Source organism: Cupressus sempervirens, chromosome 1 (genome assembly GCF_028749045.1).
Source record: "Cupressus sempervirens isolate cs-2001-9-10 chromosome 1, ASM2874904v1, whole genome shotgun sequence".
In the NCBI taxonomy this organism is placed as follows: Eukaryota; Viridiplantae; Streptophyta; class Pinopsida; order Cupressales; family Cupressaceae; genus Cupressus; species Cupressus sempervirens.
Genome location: NC_143118.1, coordinates 28581613 through 28602149, shown reverse-complemented (window position 1 = coordinate 28602149; position 20537 = coordinate 28581613). Strand labels below are relative to the sequence as shown.

Sequence of the window (20537 nt, the reverse complement as noted above, 5' to 3'; positions counted from 1 at the left end):
TTTATTATAATTAGTAATTATAAAAAAATATTATGACAGCTAACTTTCAAAACAAAAAAAATGGACGAGTTCAAAACTCACACTACATATTAGATTTAAGATTACCATTACATATTGAAATTCAAAAATCTTGATAGCTTGATAGGCTGATAACAAACTTAAAAATACCAGAAATTTGTCATCTACTCTTGTACAGTTTGATCATCCATATGGAGGTCCTTAGCTATGGTGCTCTCTAGATACTCATGACTCTAACTTAGGTTCCATTGATGGTAGTAGAATTGGGGATAAATCATTAAGGCTATTTACTTCAACTACTTCATCCACCATGGCTGTGACTTCTCCATCAGAGGAATTTTGATCCCACTAGTATCTCCATGAGAGAGAAGACACAATGAACTATGAATGTACATTGGGTTCTTTTCTTTTTTAGACCCTAATTGGTTCCTCTTTAGCAAATGAAAAAAACCATAAGTACTCCAATTTCTCTCACAAGATGAAGAGCTATTCACTTGTGAGAGCATTCTTATTGCAAATGATTGCAATCCAAGGCTTTCACGTCCATGGTTCCAACATCACTCTAGAATCTTTCTTTGCTTGCATATCATACAAAACTTGCATTAAAGAAAAATCACCATGTGAATGTGAAAACTTATTCTATCGACTCATAATTGAAGCATCCTCGCCTTGACCATAAATATTATTTATTGCAGCCCAAGATCTCTTCATTACTTTTCTGTTCTCATATGAAGCCCTTCAATTGTTCTACTGTATATTCTACCATTTAGGATTATGTCACAGGAACAAAATGAAGGGGTGTGTTTAGTTTGTTCCATCTTTTATGTAACTTTTCTTATATCAAAGGATACAAAGAAAGATCTTTTGCATCTCTTACTTTCTTGACTCTTTCACGCGTGGAATCAATTTCTTCATAAATTTCTACCAAATATAGCTTGTCCGAGACTGCAGATATAATCACCTCACATATGGACAACTGAGTTCACAACAAATGTAACATCAGCAATCCAAAAACGTTCGAGGACCATACTTCTCATCGTAATTGCATTATCTAATTTACATTGTTTCCAAGTTGTCCAAGAATCACTAACTACTGGAACACAAAACTTCTTTGACTTCACAAAGATGGTCAAGAAGAATAAAATAAGATGCAAATTCTGTATCAACAAGTTTTAGAAGTTCCATCTTGACAAATTTTTGACAAATGGCTTGTGTGCGCTGATGGTTATATATATATATGCTTATGCTTGGAATCTTTTTGTATTAACATACCTACTACTTTACAAACAAAAACAACATTAATAACAAATTGGACTGCATGTGTTGTCCACCCCGTCTCAATGCTGTATCATGATTATCGAGAAACTTGGCATTATATTCTTGCCTTGATCATTCTATCGCCTTAAAAATATAAGGCCCTTTGGTGCATGTTACTGTAATATTAGATGGTGGACAATTTCTAGTTATTTGTCCACCCATTTATCACAATGTTGCATTCTTTGGGCCACCGACTTTTCATTGGTGCAGTTTGTTTCTCTACTCAATTTTTTCCTTTTTCAATTGGTGTAGTGTGAAGCTTTTCATACCTAGGTCATCTATACCCAAGTGGTCCATTATTGATAGCTTGGACCATCTCCCCGTAGAAAGGTGAGTGAGCAACATTAAACACTATTCTATGTCCATAAAAGAAGCATGTAATTGCTGCATCAACCTCTTCTTGACCTTGTCCATCATATTGTCTTCTAGGGGGGTTTGAGTTTCAATAGTTGCCCTTGTCATTTAAGCATAAGAGCTCAAATTAGAAAATTTTGCATCAAGCCTTTATTGATTCCTCACAACATCATATCATTGCACCTCATTTGGACAAGGATCAACACCTTTTCCAGGTATGTGAAGGACATGAGCCCTCACCCTTGAGTAAGTGCTTTTCCATGGCATTTGACAAAGCTTACATGTGATTGTGGCTATTCCATTTGTACCTTTTGGCTCCAAGACACAATCAGAATGCTTTCTCAATGGGTGCAAGCTTGTTTTCCCCCACCAAACTTACTGAATGAAAAAATAATTATTAGAATTGTTTAACAAATCTATTATGCTTGTGACAAATATTTGTGTAGAATTTCATGTCCATCTTATTTTTATACTAAATGAAAATCAGAAAAATAGTTTTAGATTTTAATTTTTTAATTTTTAATTTTTCAGTGTTTCTCATTAAACCTGAGTTACTAATAGATAGTAACTAAGGGCAAGAAAAAAATATCTAGATGAAGTGTCTATGTAAGTTAATAGTCAATAGAATACAAAATGTTTACAAAATACCCCAAAAATATAAGTCTTTTGATGGAAAATGGAGTTCGGAATGTTATTTATAGCATGCCATATGAACAAGAGACAAAATCTAAAATACAAGTTTAGTTTTCGATATAGTTCAGAAATTTAGAGTAGACAGTTACAAATAAGTCCAAAATATTTGAGATGCTTAGTAGACAAATTGAGCTATCAACTTTCTTTTCTCTTTCTTTTCTCGCACGAGCTTCATTGGTTTCCTCGAAGGCGTGTATGGCTTTCCTATAGCATTAATGGCTTCTTGCAGTGGGGTGTTTAGGATTTTCTATTTTATCATTGCATGTTTGTGGTAGGGGTCTTCGTGAGAGACGTTGGGATCCTAGCAGGAGATGCAGGGGATGCCAGGTGTCTTTTGTGGACCATTTTTTGGGGAATAGGGACATATCGAGTCAAGTCTTTGAGATGCATCTGGATATGCATCTCTTGGTAACCATGATATTGTTAAGATTCTCCATTTTTCATCTTTATATATAGTAGATCTTGTTTTAGGGTTAATAATCTACTAGTATTGTTGATTTCAAATGTATCTCTGATAGTAGAGAACATCTCAAATGCTGTCTTGAGACTGGATATGGATGGAAGAATATGATCTTTTATAGAATCTATAATAATTTTCATTGCCTTGTTATTGTTTCTTTTCCATGTTACTTTCTCTGGATCATTTCCATGCATGGATATGTTTGTTTCTATAGACTCCTCTAATTCCATTTCTCTTAAATTATCATGACTCAAATTTTCCATGATGAAAAATTTGATGCTCCCTTAAGTCTATCCTCTAGCCTTACATGATTCACCATTTTGATTTTAAGAATATAATTTAACTTATATAAATCTGAGTACTAAAATTTCTTATCAGAATGGCTCTGATACCATGTTAAGATTTTAGTGATCTTTGATAGACAAAACTATTACACTAGTTATGAATAATTATAGATGTTCGTACTTGAATAACTGCAGACCAGAATTGTTCTTCAAATGGTGAATGTTCTTGAATTGCTGAGACGCAAAATATCTTCCAATGAATATTGTTGATAACATGTATTGCAGAAGGAATAAACTGATTGTCTTCCAATGAAGATTGTAGAGGAGAATGCTGAGAATTTATCTTGTAATTTTAATGCAGATCGTTGGGACTTATAATGCCATGTATTGATTATTTTCCCATCGATCTGCACTAGTATACATATACATGAGAAAGGTCATGCCTCTACGGAGGCATAACTAACCAATTGTTAGTTAATATAATCCAACATATTAAATGATTGGCAATAACACAAGACCCCTGATAACATATGCATGATGATGTCCGCTGATAGTATGTACATAACATTGTTTGCCGATACTATCATCAAACGTATGTTAAGACAATCATATATATATATATATAACATCAATGATTATTATCAGATGAACCTGGTACAGATTTTGCATATGTCTGATGAACAGAATTCGCATAACATCATTAATTCTACTGATGCTACACATCAACAGATATAAGGCCAATGAGGTCATGGAAGGCCCCGTCGCATGCATTGATAACATGGTGGTAGAAATGAGATAGGAGACAGTTCTTGATAAGTTGAAGGCCTATGAGGGTGTGGAGGGGAGGCTCTTTGCTTTAGCTCAAGTAATTTAGAGGACGGAAAAACCATATCCAAGGGAGTTCCTTTAAAATCATTAGCTTAATAATATAAGTAGAAATTGGAAATTGAAAGTTTGAATGCATTCTCTTTTTTTGCTAAGCTCTTATATTTTTAGAAATATTTTCTTTGTAGTTTTGTGGTGGGAGAATCATGGTGTTGATGCAGCAAATTTTTAGAGGCTTGGTATATGTATTTTTTTCCCTAGCTTTGTAATGCTACTCAGTGTGAATGCATTTTGAACCTATTTAAAAATATTTACATGAAGAAGAGAATGTAGTTGGTATAGGAGCACGTCAATCACCTTGTTTTCATCCGATACAACCTCTTATCTTCAAACGAATAAGGTGTCAGGTCTTTCTTATGATGTCATTGATTTGGATGACGAAATTCCTTTTGATGAACGGGTTGACAAAGAATATAGTAATTTCTTGGTTACTGATGAAGAACTTCTTGTGTTTGAGAGAGGAGCAGTTGAAGCTTTGTAGTCAGATGCAATGGAGAAAAATGAAGAGAAACAATGTCTCTTCACTTTCTCATTGACTTACCTTCTATTTTAAGGCCCAATAGTAGGTTAGTCTAGGAGGAGGAAGAAGATGTAGTTTATGTTTGGCTTTGTTGACATGCCATCATATGTAAATAGTTGTACTGCTGATATAAATTTATAATTTATAATTAATAATTAATAATTATTCTGTTATAGTGTGTTGTTAAACTTGAAAACTTTAAAATTTTAAATTTTGAGAGTTTGAGGATTATATGACATGCATAATGTTTGAGCCATGACAAAGTGAAATCAAATTGGACTTTTGTGTTCTCTAAAAGACTCAATGCATTATTATTTATTTTTGTTTTTACTATGTTATGAGTCATTACAATGTTTTCTTGCTTATAAATAGGCCTTCAAGGAATCTTTAGGCAATAAACAGAATTATCCTACACCTTACGAGCTTTCATAATGTTCTCACACTTCAAAATTCCCACTACAGCTTATCATGACTCATAAGTCGAAGTAACATAAGCTTTAACAATTATTTCTCCAAAAGGAATGATTCAATTAGATGACTTCCTTTGTAGTGTACAAGAATGGGTTATAAGAAGAGTTGAATATGGAGCCCAAGTGTTCTTGTAGCCAAAAAGGAACCATTTTGATATTTTTGAAAATTTTCGAGCCTCTGGATGTTTATTGTTGTCAGACAGTGAACTCATTTCCATGCCTAGTTTGGACAGGTATGTGTCCTACTTCAGTTGGACTAGTAAGACACGCTTGGCACCAGTCGAATTCATCATCACTACCTCTTTTCTCTGTTAGCTCCAGTCACTCTGAGTATCCATGAGTATCCAGGCCCTTCAGTTCATCTTCCTTCACTTTATTTTGACAGCCAATTTCTGAAATGGTGTTATCTTTTTGTTTCAACTTTTTTAGATTGTTGTTTCTGTCTGATAGTCAGTTTCTGAAACTATGTTTTCTTTGACAGTCAGTTTCTGAAACCTAGTTTTTGTTTCAATTTTTTTCCTTTTTCTTTGACAACCAGTTTGGATCTGTTGGAATTCGTGCAATATTTGCTTGTCCCTGCATCTTGGGTGTATACATTAGACTAAATAAACTTGTAAAGATGTTGTCCTCAATTTTGAGATATCAAAATTGAGGCAACCCTACGCAATTTTCTCATGGATTTGTAGGCGCATCATTGATGAGGCATCATAAAAACAATTCATTATCTCTGAATTGTTCTTTGTGCAGTCTTGTCTATGTGTTTTTTTGAAGGTTTTCTGTCAAGATTATCCCCAATTGTTTGTTGATAAGAATTTTTCTTCTCGCACTGCAAACACTCGATTTTTGGTAAACATTCACGTCTTTTGTTTGTTTTTCTCTGTGTTGTAAATAGTTTTTACTTTTTTTTTGCCTTAGGTGAATAGCCCTTGGAATTCCGTTTGGTTCAAGCTAACTTAGGTCCAAATCGGAGTTGTCTAGCTCAAGTTATAAGAGAAGAAGTGAGTTTTTTTATGTCAACTACATATTTTTATTAAGAATCTCATAAAAGTGGACTTTTTGTTGTCAGTTGCATGATATAAAATTATATTTAATATTTAAAGTGGATTTTGTGGTCTATTTTAAAATTTCAACTCATTATGGGTTGTTTTGACCATAGTTTTTTATGTTTTATGAAAATAGCCTATTTCTAGACTATTTTTCATGTTACTTTATTAAAAAAACTATAGTTAAATATTAAATATAAATACATGAGACAGCTTTAGTGCACAAAGTGAGACTTTTATTACACATTGCATACATCAACATGCAAATCACTATGTGAAAACCCACTTCCAATAAATAATAAGTTCCAACATTAATTTAAATGGACTTTTTTAATGCAATAACACATTTTAATGTGTTACGTAGGTTTTTAATATGTATTTACATATTTTAAACTTAATTAATTAATGTAAGTGAGAAAATATTACTCATGTACATATGTTGTTGCATGTATTAGTTTATTTTATATATATTAATGCATTTAAATGGGGTTTTTCTAACCCATTACATATACATCTTTTAAAATTTCTACATAATGGACTTTTAAAGTTAAAATACATATTTTAATAACATGTAAATCTACTAGGGGGCGATTTTGGACCCCAATTGCATGCGTATGTAATATTTAAAAACCCATTTCACTTAGCCTAAGCCAAAGTGACATTTTTTGGCCCAATTACATGCATTTTAAAATGTGCTTTCATGTTTTAAAACCCCACCACGGCAAAGTGGCGATTTTTTGCCCAATTGCATGTCTTTCAAAAACATGTAAATAGTCTTCAAAAGTGTGTTTTGCATTAAGTCTCTAATGAAAAACACAAAGTGCGATTTTGGAGCACATTGCATGCATTATAATATATGCATTTGTACAAGGAAATCCCGTTTTTAACTTGCAGCTTGCATTTGGAGGGTTTTTGGGCACATTTTTCACATGCAAATGCAATCAAAAAGTGACTTTTTCTTCATAACATGAGACTTTTTGATCAAACACTCAAAAGTGGCGACTTTTACCCAAAAATACATGTTTTTGGCTCTCAAAACTTCACTTTTTTGGGAGTTTTTCTCCAAAATCAGGTGTTCCAGCTTTCAAATGCTTGTATCTTGAGCATTTCTTGATTGTTTTTGATGATCTAAAGGTTGTTTTGCCTAAAATCACCCAAAGAACACATTGGGCTACTCAACAGTGGAGTTTGTTGAGTGTTTTCTTCATTTCTCAACCCATCTAGGGCACGTTTTTGCTAAAAAACGCCCTAGTTTTGAGCAATTTGCATCATTAAAATGAGCGTTTGGATCAAGGTAAGTTTGAAAGCATTTGATATCCTTCCTAGCTTGCATTCAAGTCTTTTAAATTGCTTGATATGCTTTGGACGTCATTTACCAAATTCGTTGCATGGTGGACATTGCTTGGTCAAAACGGTTTCTAAAGTGATGCAACTAACTTCCTACACTTGGAAAGCTATGAATTTTGACTCATCTTTTGCAAGGACCGAGTCAAGATTCAAAGTCTTTTTAACACTTCATCTTGCAATCTTTCTAAATCCAAGAAATCCCTTAGATTGTATTTTGAGATTTTTCACAAGTGCTTAAAACAACCTCTTCTCTTGCCTCTTGATAAAAGGGTATGATTCCTTTGTTATTTTCCTTAAGGCATTGATGTATATATTGATGTGTTTGTGAATGCAACTCTTTATCATTTCCAATTTCAGATTTGCATGTCTTTTTGTGTGCATGAAGTTGTTCCTTCTATTTACTTCTCTAAGTTGCATATGCAAAGTCTCGCTTACATGCATATGCAGTTGGGGATAAAATCTCGTTCTAATATGGAAGCAAGTCCCTCTTTTCCTCTCATGAGAATGCAAGTGCAAGTCCCACCAATATGCATTCTATGAACCTCCATATGGCTGCCATATGGTTGAAAAAGAATTTCCCACATGCTTGCCGGATACATAGTATGACTTACACTTATTTAAGCATGTTGTGTTTTCGTTTCATTACACTTCACTCCTCACTTGCATAATTTAAAGTTCGCTGTTGCATATGCATTTCACTCCAAAAAACCCGTTCTTGGCTATTTGAGCCATTCTGAGCTTGACCCATTTGTTCATTCATTGTCCTAAATCATTTTATTCATTCTCCCTATCCATAGCTCATCCAAAATCCGTGTTTTCACAGCAACAACTTGCTATGGACTTCTCATATGATGATGTTCTTACACTATGAAACTTTCATATAATAGTTGCGCAAGCACACTATTTGGCAATGTCAAGAGAAGTTATAGTAGCAAAAGGGAAAGAGACTACTGCTTGATTGAATGACATTCTTAAGTCACTCAATCATCAACTCAAGTTGCTGGATGAAATCTTGGTGCCTCGAACAACATGATGGAGATTGATTTGGACATTTTGTGTGAGTACGAAGTCATCACATTTGTTGAAATGTACCATGATTATGCACATGTGATGACCAACAAAGAGAAAGTTCTATGAGGACTTGTAAAAGATGCAAAGGCAGTAGTAGCCAGGATAACTAACCAAGAAAGCATGATCAAAGAAGCAATTTTCTTACATCATGAAGTGGATGACTTCAACATCAGTGTGCTGGATACATTTGCAAGCTGGAAGTATTCATTGAAGAATCTGCAAAATCAAATGGAGATTTGTAACAAAGAGATATCTGGAGCAGCAAGCATACTTAGGAAGGTTAAAATGATCGCACAACACACTGGTGAACTAGATGCTGCAGTTGTACACAAGTCCCTATGGAAGTTTGGAGAGCTAGTTGATACCATGTGAATACTTCAAATTAGATTTTCATATACTTTAAGTAGAATAGTAGTAGGATGATTACATGTCAAAGAGCAATTATGTTGTAAGTACGGGTAACATGTCCCTGTATAATCAACTCATGTAGTCAAGTTGCAACTGCGCTAGGCATGCAACTTTGAATAAGTCAAATTAGTAAGTTAGAAGTTTGTTAAAGAATAGGTCAAGGTGGTTGAGGATTTCCCCTTTTCCCTCGAGCTTTCTCTCTCCTATTTTCCTATATAAAGGAGAGAGCTCATTGTAAATAATCATCTTTTGGCAAGGAAAGAAAATTCTGCAGATTTGTATCGTGTATTCTAAGACTTTGTACTTGGATGTAAATCAGATTGCTTTCAATAAAAGTGACAACTTGCTTTGAAACTTTGTGTTGATTCAAGGTGTTATGTGACGACATTCTCTAGATATTGATTGTGAGTTTTGGAGCTTTGATCAAGAGGGATTTGAATTTAATTGTGCAGACTTTGAGCTGCCTATTACTTTCAGATCCAATTTGAACTTTTGAAGACTTTGTGCGGCAAGACAAATTGTAATTGATAGTAGTGGTTGCAATCACTTAGATTTGAAGACTCACTTAGATTTGAAGACTTTGGGCTTCAATTGTAAGTGTTTTTATTGAATTTTAGAGGATCTAGTAAGAGACTTTGTACCTTATTGGTTATTCCGTTTGAGGCTTTATTCGAGACGAACACAGAAGACTTTGGGTTTCTGTTTTTGTTTCACAAAATATAAAAAGTAAACTGCTGCTTTTGGGGTTGTTCTTACGTCAATTCTAGGGTCACCGGTATTATCGCAGCAATAAGACATTTTTTATTCAGGTTGGAAAGTTATAGTTGTATGCAAATCATTCCTGAAAAAAAGTGGAATTGATCAAGAGAACCATCTTTTTTGTAATTTCAGTTAAGTTCCTTGAAGCCATCTATAGTAAGAAGGGAGCCTCCCCTATTACTCAAAGGAGAGAAAAATCTCATGAAATGTTGCCAAAATCACAATTTTTTAAGTCGTAGTCAGTGATGTACAAAAGTTTTAGTCAACAAAAGACCTATTAGTAATCTTATAGGTCAGCGGAATTTGGAAAGAAGGGAAGTTTGGAGTGTTACTGTGCTTTGTGGGCTGTTTCTTGGACATGTGGCTTAACTGGATCTTCTTGCAGTTGCAGACTACTTGGTAATTCTACCCATGTTCCTGTAAAGTTGTCTCTATATGAGAGTTTCAGATTAGCTGCATCTTCCACATTGTTGAATGTCGAAAATCTTTTTTTCTTTCTGCACTTTTGCTGCTAAATTTGTTGATACATTTATTATTATAACTCGCTTCAGTCAAGATAACCTTGTTGAATCTTCTTGTATGATACTATTATAGGCCAGATCGAGTACTGAAACTTTTCCTCTGAAGGCCACTTGCAGAAAATTGTCTGAAAGTCATCTCAGAAGATTTAATTAGAAAAAAGTTGTCTCCATGGAAGCTATGATTAATCAACCATAAAAGGTGATAAAGAAATGTGTATTCCTGGATTATAGGATGTGGGTTTCTTTGAGATTATTGGTTTTGAGATCAATGGTCAGTACAAGGGAATAGATATTTTTGGAGCAAAAGAAAAATATAAATTATAAGTGTATCAAGAGGTAATGTTAATAAATGTGTAGTAGGAACAAGATAAAATATTATTGACACCAAGAGGAGATTGCTTGGACGAACATAATGTTTAGTTGTTGGCTTTGGTAGACCTTTAGGATATTTGAGACAAATGCATCAATTAACATTCTCTTAATAAATATGAATATTGGCTAGGCAACAGGCAGTCAGCTGATCTAAAGCACATTAAATTCAGCAGTTATAAGTGGGATAACATTAAACTGGATTTAGGTTAATGCATGCAATCAAAACTGTTATTGGTAAGGACAAATATTACAGTTTTTGTATATTTTTGTGAATGGGTACGTGTTAAACACTTATTCAATCTTGTTGATCTTGGAACAACCATCTGCAGCTGCTGGAGCTGGCCTTACGGGGACTAAAATGGCAAGGAGAACAGGGGGTGTTGAAGAATTTGAATTTTTACCCATTGGAGAAAATCATCAACAAGGAGTGAGATATATCCTTAAATACTATGCTTTCCAAGTAGATCTTTTACAGTTCAAAATATATTAAATTGTCTGGTTTGGCTTTCTTATTGAAATTGAAAACATCTGATCTATGGTCTTCTCTCTCTCTCTCTCTCTTCACGAGAGGCTGTAACTTGTGGGACCTCATGAAATGATCTGAACCTTTTTACAGCGTCTAGCAGTTTGCATCCTGATTTCTGGCTTTATTTCTGAAGAAGAGGATTTTACAAGGCCATGGGAAGGACACGATGGTGATCTGGAGAGGTATGAATTTGTGCTAGTACTAAAATTATATGACAGTTGAAAAATGAAGACTACCACAAGTAGAAAAATTGTATGTAGGAAAATGACTGTAATTAACAGATAAAATATTTATTACTACCTAATTATGTGTTTGCAATAATTGTTTGAAATTAAAATTGCATTTTTTTGGGGATATGCAGTGTAAAATTATCAAACTTGTTACTTTCAAGTCCCTACTTATACCAATATGCTGTACACTTAACACTTTTTATTGTGTGTTTGCAACAGCTTACAGCGTTGTAAATTTAAGAAGTCTCTACAGTATTATTACATTAATATTTTCTTATGTGTAATAATCATGCCATACATTTGAGAGGCCTTTTTTATTTGCAACTCTTAATCTTAACTATTATACCTTTAGACCCTTTTGCCTATTAATATTGCTAACAGCCTATGTTAGATGCTTTTTCTTAAAACAAATTCTTGCTGTTTGTCTTGTGTTTGTATTATTTAATACACGATTTTTGTCATCAATTTTTCCTTAATGGTGTATGAAATTGTAAATCCATTCATTTCCAGTTGAGTGCTCAAGATGTCGTGTATAGGTCCAGTCTTTCAAACTAACAATTTTGGAGATTGATTGGGTCCAGATATGTTTTGAGGTTGAGATGAATTAGATCCGGATGACGGTGTTTGCAACTTGGAGCTGTGAGAATATATTGGCAAGCTAAGGGCAGTGATAAGAAGCATACTCATTGCTTTACTATCCTAATGGACCCTGCCAATTTGCAAATAAACATTGGATATTGGAATTGGCTCAAGTGATGAACTTTTTTATCTGAATGGGAGAAAGGACAGAATAATCAAGCAAAAGCTCTGCTTGTCTGGTCTAAGTGCTCATGTGGACACATATTGTTTGGCCATTGAAAAGTTCCACCCAATCTTGGAAAATTAGTTTAGCTACTTATGGTCTTTCCTAGCATTGGAAAATGGCTGAAATAATTTTAAATGTTTATCCATAGGGAATGTTGGCAACATAAGTTTACTACTTGCCGAGTAATGGGTACTTGTTTTTTTTTGCCCCAATCTTTTTCACAGAAAGCTTGCTTAAGCTATGTAGAGAAGGTTTTGGCAAGTTGTACTATCAAACTCATATGAGAACTCAATGAATCCAAGTACAGAACTGTATAGTAACAGCGATTTTTGTGTGTATTTCAAGTTTCAACAAGTATCTGATGTAATGGCAAATGGCAAGTGTTGTGTCTGCAAATGTTTGATAAATTGTGGTGAGGTTATACAATTGCAATCATAGTTAAAAAAGAAAACTCAGACTCAGCAATAATGCAGCTGACCCAGAATTTTTTTAAAAACTCGAAATCGACAAAATCTCAGCTGGAAAACTCTGCACTTTTACGGAGCATTTGAAAATCTGTAACTTATATCAATATTTATTTGTAAAGATTTATAAATGAACACTAATTAATATAGTCATTCTGTATAATGAATTTATAATTTATAAATGAGCACTGCCTAAATTTTAAAATACTGATAATAATTAATAAACAATGCATATGCATATGTATATTAGTATTAATATACAGTATTATAAATTTACAATACCCTTTCTGAAAAAATTAAAACCTATATATATATATATCTGTAAATTATAAACTTATCTATAAATTCATGATCATCGACTTATAACTTATAGTTCTATAAACTTTATAGAAGTTTATAATTTACAGATTTAGTCATAACTTATAGTTTAATAAATTCATAACTTGTAGCTCTATAAACTATAAACTTTACCATTTTTGAAGAATGAAGAATGGTGCAGCTTAATGATTCTGACTTCTAATGGTGGAGAATCCGACTTCCAATAGTCACATGGTCTGACTTCCAATGGTGGCACACCTTTCCTCAGCCATCACGACCCTTTTCTTTGCCGTCGCAGCCTGCAGGAAAATGAAAAAACCTCAAATATATTTTGGAAAGTTTGTTGTTTCCTAAGTTGACTTTGGCCAGGCTTTTGTTGACCAAATATCACAGGAAACTGTGATCTTTCATCCCAAATACTGTGCGATTTTTCAAAATATCATTGGCGATTATTATTGCCTTGCTGTTTTGCTCACGATATTAGCGGTATATTGCCGCTAATTTCCAACCATGATTGTAATAAGCTGTTCTGAAAAGAATAGTGGAAGAAAACAAAGCTTATATTTTTATATATTAAAGATAGTATATCAAAAAATCCGTACATTGTGCAGAGCAGCAACCCTAAAAAGGATCAGAACAGATTACTAAGTACCCAAAGTAACAAAGAATAATCAGAGTTTACATCATAAAAGTGCTGTTATGACATCATGAAAGTGTAGACGTAGCATCAAAACGAGCTAGAGACAGTTATTACTATTGGTCAATGGCACTATTACTACATTCTGCCTGATTACATCCATAGATATCAAGCAGGGTGACAGTAGTGTCTGGGGAAATATAACTTCCCACTTGTTATGCTTCTTCTTTGGAGACTGCTTCCGCAGTTGCAATTCTTATTTGTTCAACTTGTTGCTTCCTTGGAGGAAGAAGTGAGCAGATGTAATATCTTATTTATACACCAAGGTAACTCCTTCAGAAAAATCACAAATTAGTCCTTTGGAATCTCCGTAACAGCAGATTTTACTTTGCAAAGTGAGTTCCCTGTTGAGCTCAGTGAGGTGCTTCCTTTTGCTCTATAAACGCTCTTTGTTCCTCTTTTTCCACAAATACTAAAAAATGGTTTAAAGCAACATTAAAAGAATCTATATAACCAATGAGAGTCTTAGATGAAGAAAACCTGCATTATCAAGCCAATTAATAGGATGACCAAACATCAAAGACCAAATGGCTATGACATATTTAGAATTAAAGAAAAATGCTCAAAAGTCTCAAGCATGTTACATAAATCACAAGTTCTCGTAGATATTCCATAAGACTATTTATGTGTCAATAACAAGCTTGTTAAGGATCAACCTAAAATGGTTTCTTGTTGGTTCAATAAGCTCAAGCCATTGGTTTTCCAAAGCAATTTGCCATTTAGAGTCAAAATCGGTTTAATTTCCAAGGTTTATTTAATCAAGTATAGGCATCTCTTTTGAACATTATGAGAAGATGCTGACATTGTTTCTATTGATGTCAAAACCTTTTTACCGGTTACATAGCTTTAGTGGTTGGTTGTTGACAATATAGGTTGGATGCATATTAGTTGTCAGTTAGTTATCAATATTTTGGTTTTATCCACAACACATTCAGTGCTTGCATTTTGGGGGTACGATGTCGGGTGTACTTGTTGCTACTAGTGGAATACAACATTTGGTACATTTGAATGTTTCGGTGACTGCAGATGAATGGAGTTTTGATTAAGTATTTGTTGACTGTTGTATTAGATAGTTCTTTTGGGTATCCTTGCTACCTAGACATTCTTGTAGTTCACCGGTTGTTTTTGGTATAATGGTTATATCTTGTTCTAGAGAGGTTTTAGTTCTATCTGTTGATTGGTTCAAAAGTTTTTCTTGATCGAATCTTGGACTTGGTTATGGTGTTCCTACGGCTCCAAAATTGACTATTTTTTCGATAAATGTGCTAGAAGCATATGTATCTTAAGCATGACCTATATTTAGATCATGTGGTAATGTAGTATAAAGATTTCTAATGGATGACCTATATTTAGGTTTGGTGGTAGTGTGTTAAATAAAATTGTAATATCTTTTGTACTATGTCCGACATGTTTTTTGGCTTCGATGATATGATGTTACCTTATCGGATGTATATATAAACATAGATATCTTTGCATCCAATGAATGTGTGTGTGTGTGTGTGTGAGAGAGAGAGAGAGAGAGAGAGAGAGAGAGAGAGAGAGAGAGAGAGAGAGAGAGAGAGAGAGAGAGCATGTTTGTTATGGTGTATATTTGGCAGTAGTGTGCAAGTAGGAATTTGAGTGAAGCATTATTTTGCTATAAAAGGTCCTACATTCTGTGTTGCAGAGGTCTGTGGTATGTTGACATAAGATTTACACTGGAACTGCTACTGACGGTGATCATTGTGATATCAATTCAAACTTTTTAGTGCATATGTAGATGCAATTTTGTGAGTTTACATTTTTTCAGTAAAACATCTTGTAATTCGTCTTTTTTATAAGGGTAGTTAGCCTAGCCATCAGTGATCCAAACAGGGCTGAGCAAAGTGGCATTGAGCCCTTGTAAAAATCTCCTTAACCTATGTGACCTTAACCAGTGTTCATTTCATGAGAATTAGTCTTTTCATGGTTTCTCCATCTTGGGTTTACATGTTATATTTGGTATTATGGTTCTTACACATTCTTGTTTTTTTCTATCTTAATATTTTGAATAGTTTATGTGCTTACCGATTTAGTAAACTTTATGAAAGTGTTTTGGAATAACTAATTCACCCTCCCTCTCATTTTTTCGGCTTGTTTAAAAATTGTTATTAGAGCTTGGTCCCTTGTAGATAAAGCTTAACCGTGAGGGAGGTCTTGGATGTTTGAATAGATGGAAGGAGATTACTATTCTGATGAGGACTAACAAATCATAATGAGCAACATTGAGTGCACTGAATCAAAGAATAAGGAGTTGAAAGAAGGCCTGAAAGAAGCGAATGCATAGATCTCGAAGATGAGGGATCAAATTTGGAACTTCAAAGAAAGGAATAATGAAGTAAGTCTGGAATTGAAGGAATCAAAAGAAAAGGTAGTGGATTTGGAAAAGAAGTTGAGTCATAGTAAAATGCTAAGGAATCCATCGAGAAAGAGTTCAAGTAGATGGAAGACTAGAAGAAGACCGAAGGAGATTTGAAGAACAATATTAGTCGGAAAATAGAGGAATGGAAAAAAAGCTGAAGAGATTCTTTAGGACATTTTCAAGAAGTTAGATGAAAATGAAAAGACAGATTGGGAACTAGGGAAGTTGAGATCTAAAGGTAAGTTTTTTGAAAGAAGTACTATTTTCGACCAACTTTTAACCCTGTAGAAGATTCATGAGAATAAGGAAGGATTGGGTTTTACAAGTGAGTGTTCAAATCTAAAGGACAAAGGCAAAGAGAAGGAAGTTGAAGTTGAAGCAAAGATTACGGTAGCAAGCAAGGTTAGGAATGCAATATATCTATAAGAAGGCCCTTGGTCAAGCAACTAAATGCTAAAAGGTACTTATCTTTTAACAATTGCTGTTTCATGCAAGAATTTTGGTCATAATGTTGTTGAATGTGAAATGAGAAAGGAACAAAAGGTTCAATGCTTTAATTATCATAAAGAAAATCACTGCAGAAGTCAAGTTTCTATTGTGGTTAAGAAAAGTGGAGGGAACAATATCTTTCATGGGAATTCTTGTGTCACAGTTATGGTCACGAAGGCTAATTTGTGTAGATCTAGGGTTTAGTTAGTGAGATCAAGACAAAGGAATGCAAATTTTTTCAAATGTGGTCAGTCCGGTCATTATGCTAAAACATGCAAATTTGGTGATGCTCTAGTGAAGTCAATAAATGACAATAATGTTGTAGTATCATGTGAATCTAAGAAGACAATTGCAGTGTGGAAGATGAAAGATGGTGAAGGGAGCCCTATGGTACTGGATCCTGGTACTAGCTCTTCTAGCAACTGAGTTGAAAGCTTTGGCTCAGGAGGAGTATTAGCATGCCATATAAGTTACTTCCCCTTCTCTGAAGTGACACCAGGTGCAACTAGTTTGTCTCGGGTTTGTTGGATAGTAAATTATTGATTACAATTGTTTCGAATGATTGATATGCGCAACGCGAATAGGTTGCGTTAGTGATAATCAATTCTTGGCAAGAAAAACAATTATGATGGATCATGTTTGTAAGGATGAAGTTTTGAAATCATTTAACGTTGTTGCAAGGGAAAATATCAAAGTTTTTAGTAGAGGTTGTGAGGGTTTGAGAAATGTTTTCAAGTGCGAAGATGGAATCCAAATTGGTTGTTTGTGGTATTGGTGTGGTTGCATCAAGGATGCTAAAGAAGGCAAAATTAGAGAAGTTCGATCATAGGAGGATCAAACATCTGAAAATTAGTTTAACTACAAAGGAGTTGCAAAGAGTTTAGAACTTTGGCTTGGATATGTAGGGAGAATTTCCTTGGTTAGAGGGCAAGGCATTTATCATGGTTTTGCTGAGTCGGTTATGGGATAGAAGCCTAGTGTTAGATAAACCCTATGACGTAACAAAATAAGTATTATGATAATAGATAGTTTCTATTAGCTTTGTTTAATATCTAATAGTTATCTATTGTAATCTCGTGTAAATATTAGAATGTTTCTAATATTTAGTTTTATGTTTCTAGAATAGAATGTTTCTATTCTTCACGATTGTTTCCTATCGATCAACTTGTTCTGGGTGTTACAAAGTGTCCCATTGCTCCTAATCCTGATCAGGATACTTGGGATCTAAATAATCGAGAAGCGGTGATGCTTGTCAAATTATCCGTGGCTGATGATCAGCTCTCTCAGATTCCATCCGATAAGATAGTTGCTGAGATATGGACACATTTGAAAGGTCTTCATGAGACTTCTGACAAAAATAAGGCTTTTTTCTTGAAGAACACTCTGTTTTTTATTGTCATGGATGTGTGAACCTTGCTCAAGGCACACTTGAATAGGATTCAGGAAATCAGTGATCAATTGCTTGCCATCGGTCACAAGATGGAGGAAGAGGATATTGTGGTTATCACTCTTCAGAGTTTACCAAAGTCCTATGAGCATTATATCGGACTCTCAACATCATGTCTTCTGGCGTTGATCTAAAGTTCACTGATCTCTGCACACTTCTGCTTCAGCAAGATCAGTGAAAACAACAATTCGGTAGTAGTTACAGCTCCACCTCCATAGAGCAAGCCCTTGCTACCAAATCTTTTCAGAAGGATAAAGGCCAGTTTCAACAGTCTTCTCAACAGACATCTTCTGCTCTAGATTCAAAAGTCTCTCGGAAGAAAAGAATTCAATGCAACTATTGCCACAAGTTTGGGCACATGAAGGTTGAATGTCGGAAGCACTTAGCTGCCCTATCTAAGGAATCTAGTTCGCAACCCACAGTGAACAGTGTGTAGCACCTTGAGCAGACAAAATCTGCCTTTTATGTTTTTACAGCTTCATGCTCTGGATAGATTAACCATCAAGGGAGGGTTTTACAATAATAGATAGTTTCTATTATGTTTGTTTAATATCTAGTGGTTATTAATTGCAATCTCGTGTCAATATTAGAATGTTTTTAATATTTAGTTTTATGTTTCTAGAGTAGAATGTTTCTATTCTTTACAATTGTTTCCTATGGAAACGTCGTTCAGTCTCTTGTATAAATTGACCTCTCGGTCTTTGTTGCTAACAAGCAAATATTTTCCAATTACTTTGTAATAATAAGTAATTGAGGATATAATAGGGTTGTGCAGCTTTGATAACCTTCAAGGAAAGAAGACGATTATGCACAAGGAAGTGTAGGAACTAATAGGTATCAATTGTGATTAGTGCATGCTTTTGATAAACATTTTTGAAGATTAGCGGTGAGGTATGTTTAATTTGATCTATGTAAATAATTGTTGGATAATTTGCTTGAGAATGTCAAAATGTCAGATAATTATGGATTTCGATTTGGGTCTTTGGTTGCATGCTATTGTGTTTTATTTCTTGAGGTCTTACTGGGTAGAGAAAAAAAAGAGTGGAGTTTCAACACCCTGCTAGAAAACAAATCTAGAGATATCTAGAGGTTTTGAAAAACAAAGATGTTTGCAAGTCATATTTTACATCTTTACAAATGAATATTCGTTCTAGTTTAGTTGTATTTGGTTTTGTTCTTGTGAGTTGTGTTGAGGAGGGTTCCTCTTTTGGTAAGATTAGTTTGGATATTGCAATTGATGGGGCCCCCTTTGAACCTAAAAATCAGTGAGAAGGCTGTTGGTGCCCAAATCAACATATTGGAAAATTCTAAGAGCTTGTCAAACTCTACGATCAAATCTTCCACAGGATTTGGCCAATTGACAGGAATGATCGATTATGATCCTCTTCCCCTGCAGTTTAGGTTTGCAAAACCAAGGCGGGTGGGCCTATACCTTTACCTAATCTGATGGTTGAAGGCTTTTATAGTGGATAGCATTAGCTCTCTAGATGATATCTCAAGATGACAATACTTCTCGAGAGAAATCGGATTATAATGTTCATAAATTGCTTGAATATTTCCAATATCAAATTGTTCTTGACTGTATGGATACTTGAATGCAGTGTATACATATGCATGCTTAACTGAATTAAATAGATATTGAATTGCTTATTGAATGCAAATGCTAATCAAACTCCAAAGATTAATAACAAACCAATGCCTTCCTTTTCTCGAGTGATGAAACCTGATTTCTATGATTCTATGTGTAACCTTATGAAACAATTTTAAAATTCATTATTTGAATGAATTTCACTTGAAAGGCCTCTTTGCGCCCAATTTACTTTAATATTTTACAACTAGTCTTACTAAATTTAACTTTTGCTTAGAAAAAGACCAACAAGACAAATTAACATGACAACAAATATCAATTATGATGAACAAATTGTAATATAATTAAAATAATATCCCACAAAATAGCACAATCAGTTTCTATTTTCTTAGAGTTAGAAATCATAAGAAATTAATCAACAGAGATAATGATTTTACACCTTTGAAAGAAGTTTCTGATTTGTATTAAGCTTGAAAATATGATTGTATTCCAAAGTTTCCTTCAATTTATCAAATCTCTTCTAGCGTAAGGGAAATTGTGATCACTTTGATGCTCTGCATTTCTTCTATTGTCTGTTTTCTTTTTTTTGCAAATCCTCATATTTCTCTTTCTGTTTTGTATCCTCTGTGACAGTGATCATTGGAGCAGAGTAACCAGTTCTCTTGAACCCTTCTTCAGACTTAGCTTTATAGTGATCCCTTTATCTGATCAATTTTATTATTTGAACCTTGTTAAATTTAGCCATATCCATACCCATGTCAGCAGAAATGATAGGATCAGTTTTTCCAACCTTCAATTTTATCATTTGCCCAAAAGCTTTGTCTACATCTATAATTTTAGGCCTCTTATTGGATGGATACGATGCTCATTATAACAGAGCACTTTCATTAACGTCAAACCTAGATTTAATGTAAATCTCATTTATCCCATCAATATCAAGTTTGAAATCTTTCTTTTCAGAATGAAGGAAACTATCAAAAATCAATTAAGCACTAATATCCCAACTTGGAAAGAGAATAACTCTTGACTCTATAAGCAATTGCCTTCCCCTTTGGGGAGTCATAGTCTGCA

The 20537-nt window shown here is 34.1% G+C and overlaps 1 protein-coding gene across 1 annotated transcript in view; it reads left to right on the top strand.

Annotated features, from left to right (window-relative positions):
- LOC149576006 (transmembrane and coiled-coil domain-containing protein STS1-like) overlaps positions 1–20537 on the top strand; it is a 200139-nt gene that overhangs the window by 165100 nt on the left and 14502 nt on the right. The window contains exons 6-7 of the mRNA XM_089816125.1: positions 10852–10949; positions 11139–11230. Coding sequence (XP_089672251.1) covers positions 10852–10949; positions 11139–11230 — 190 coding nt within the window. The remainder of the gene's footprint in view (positions 1–10851; positions 10950–11138; positions 11231–20537) is intronic.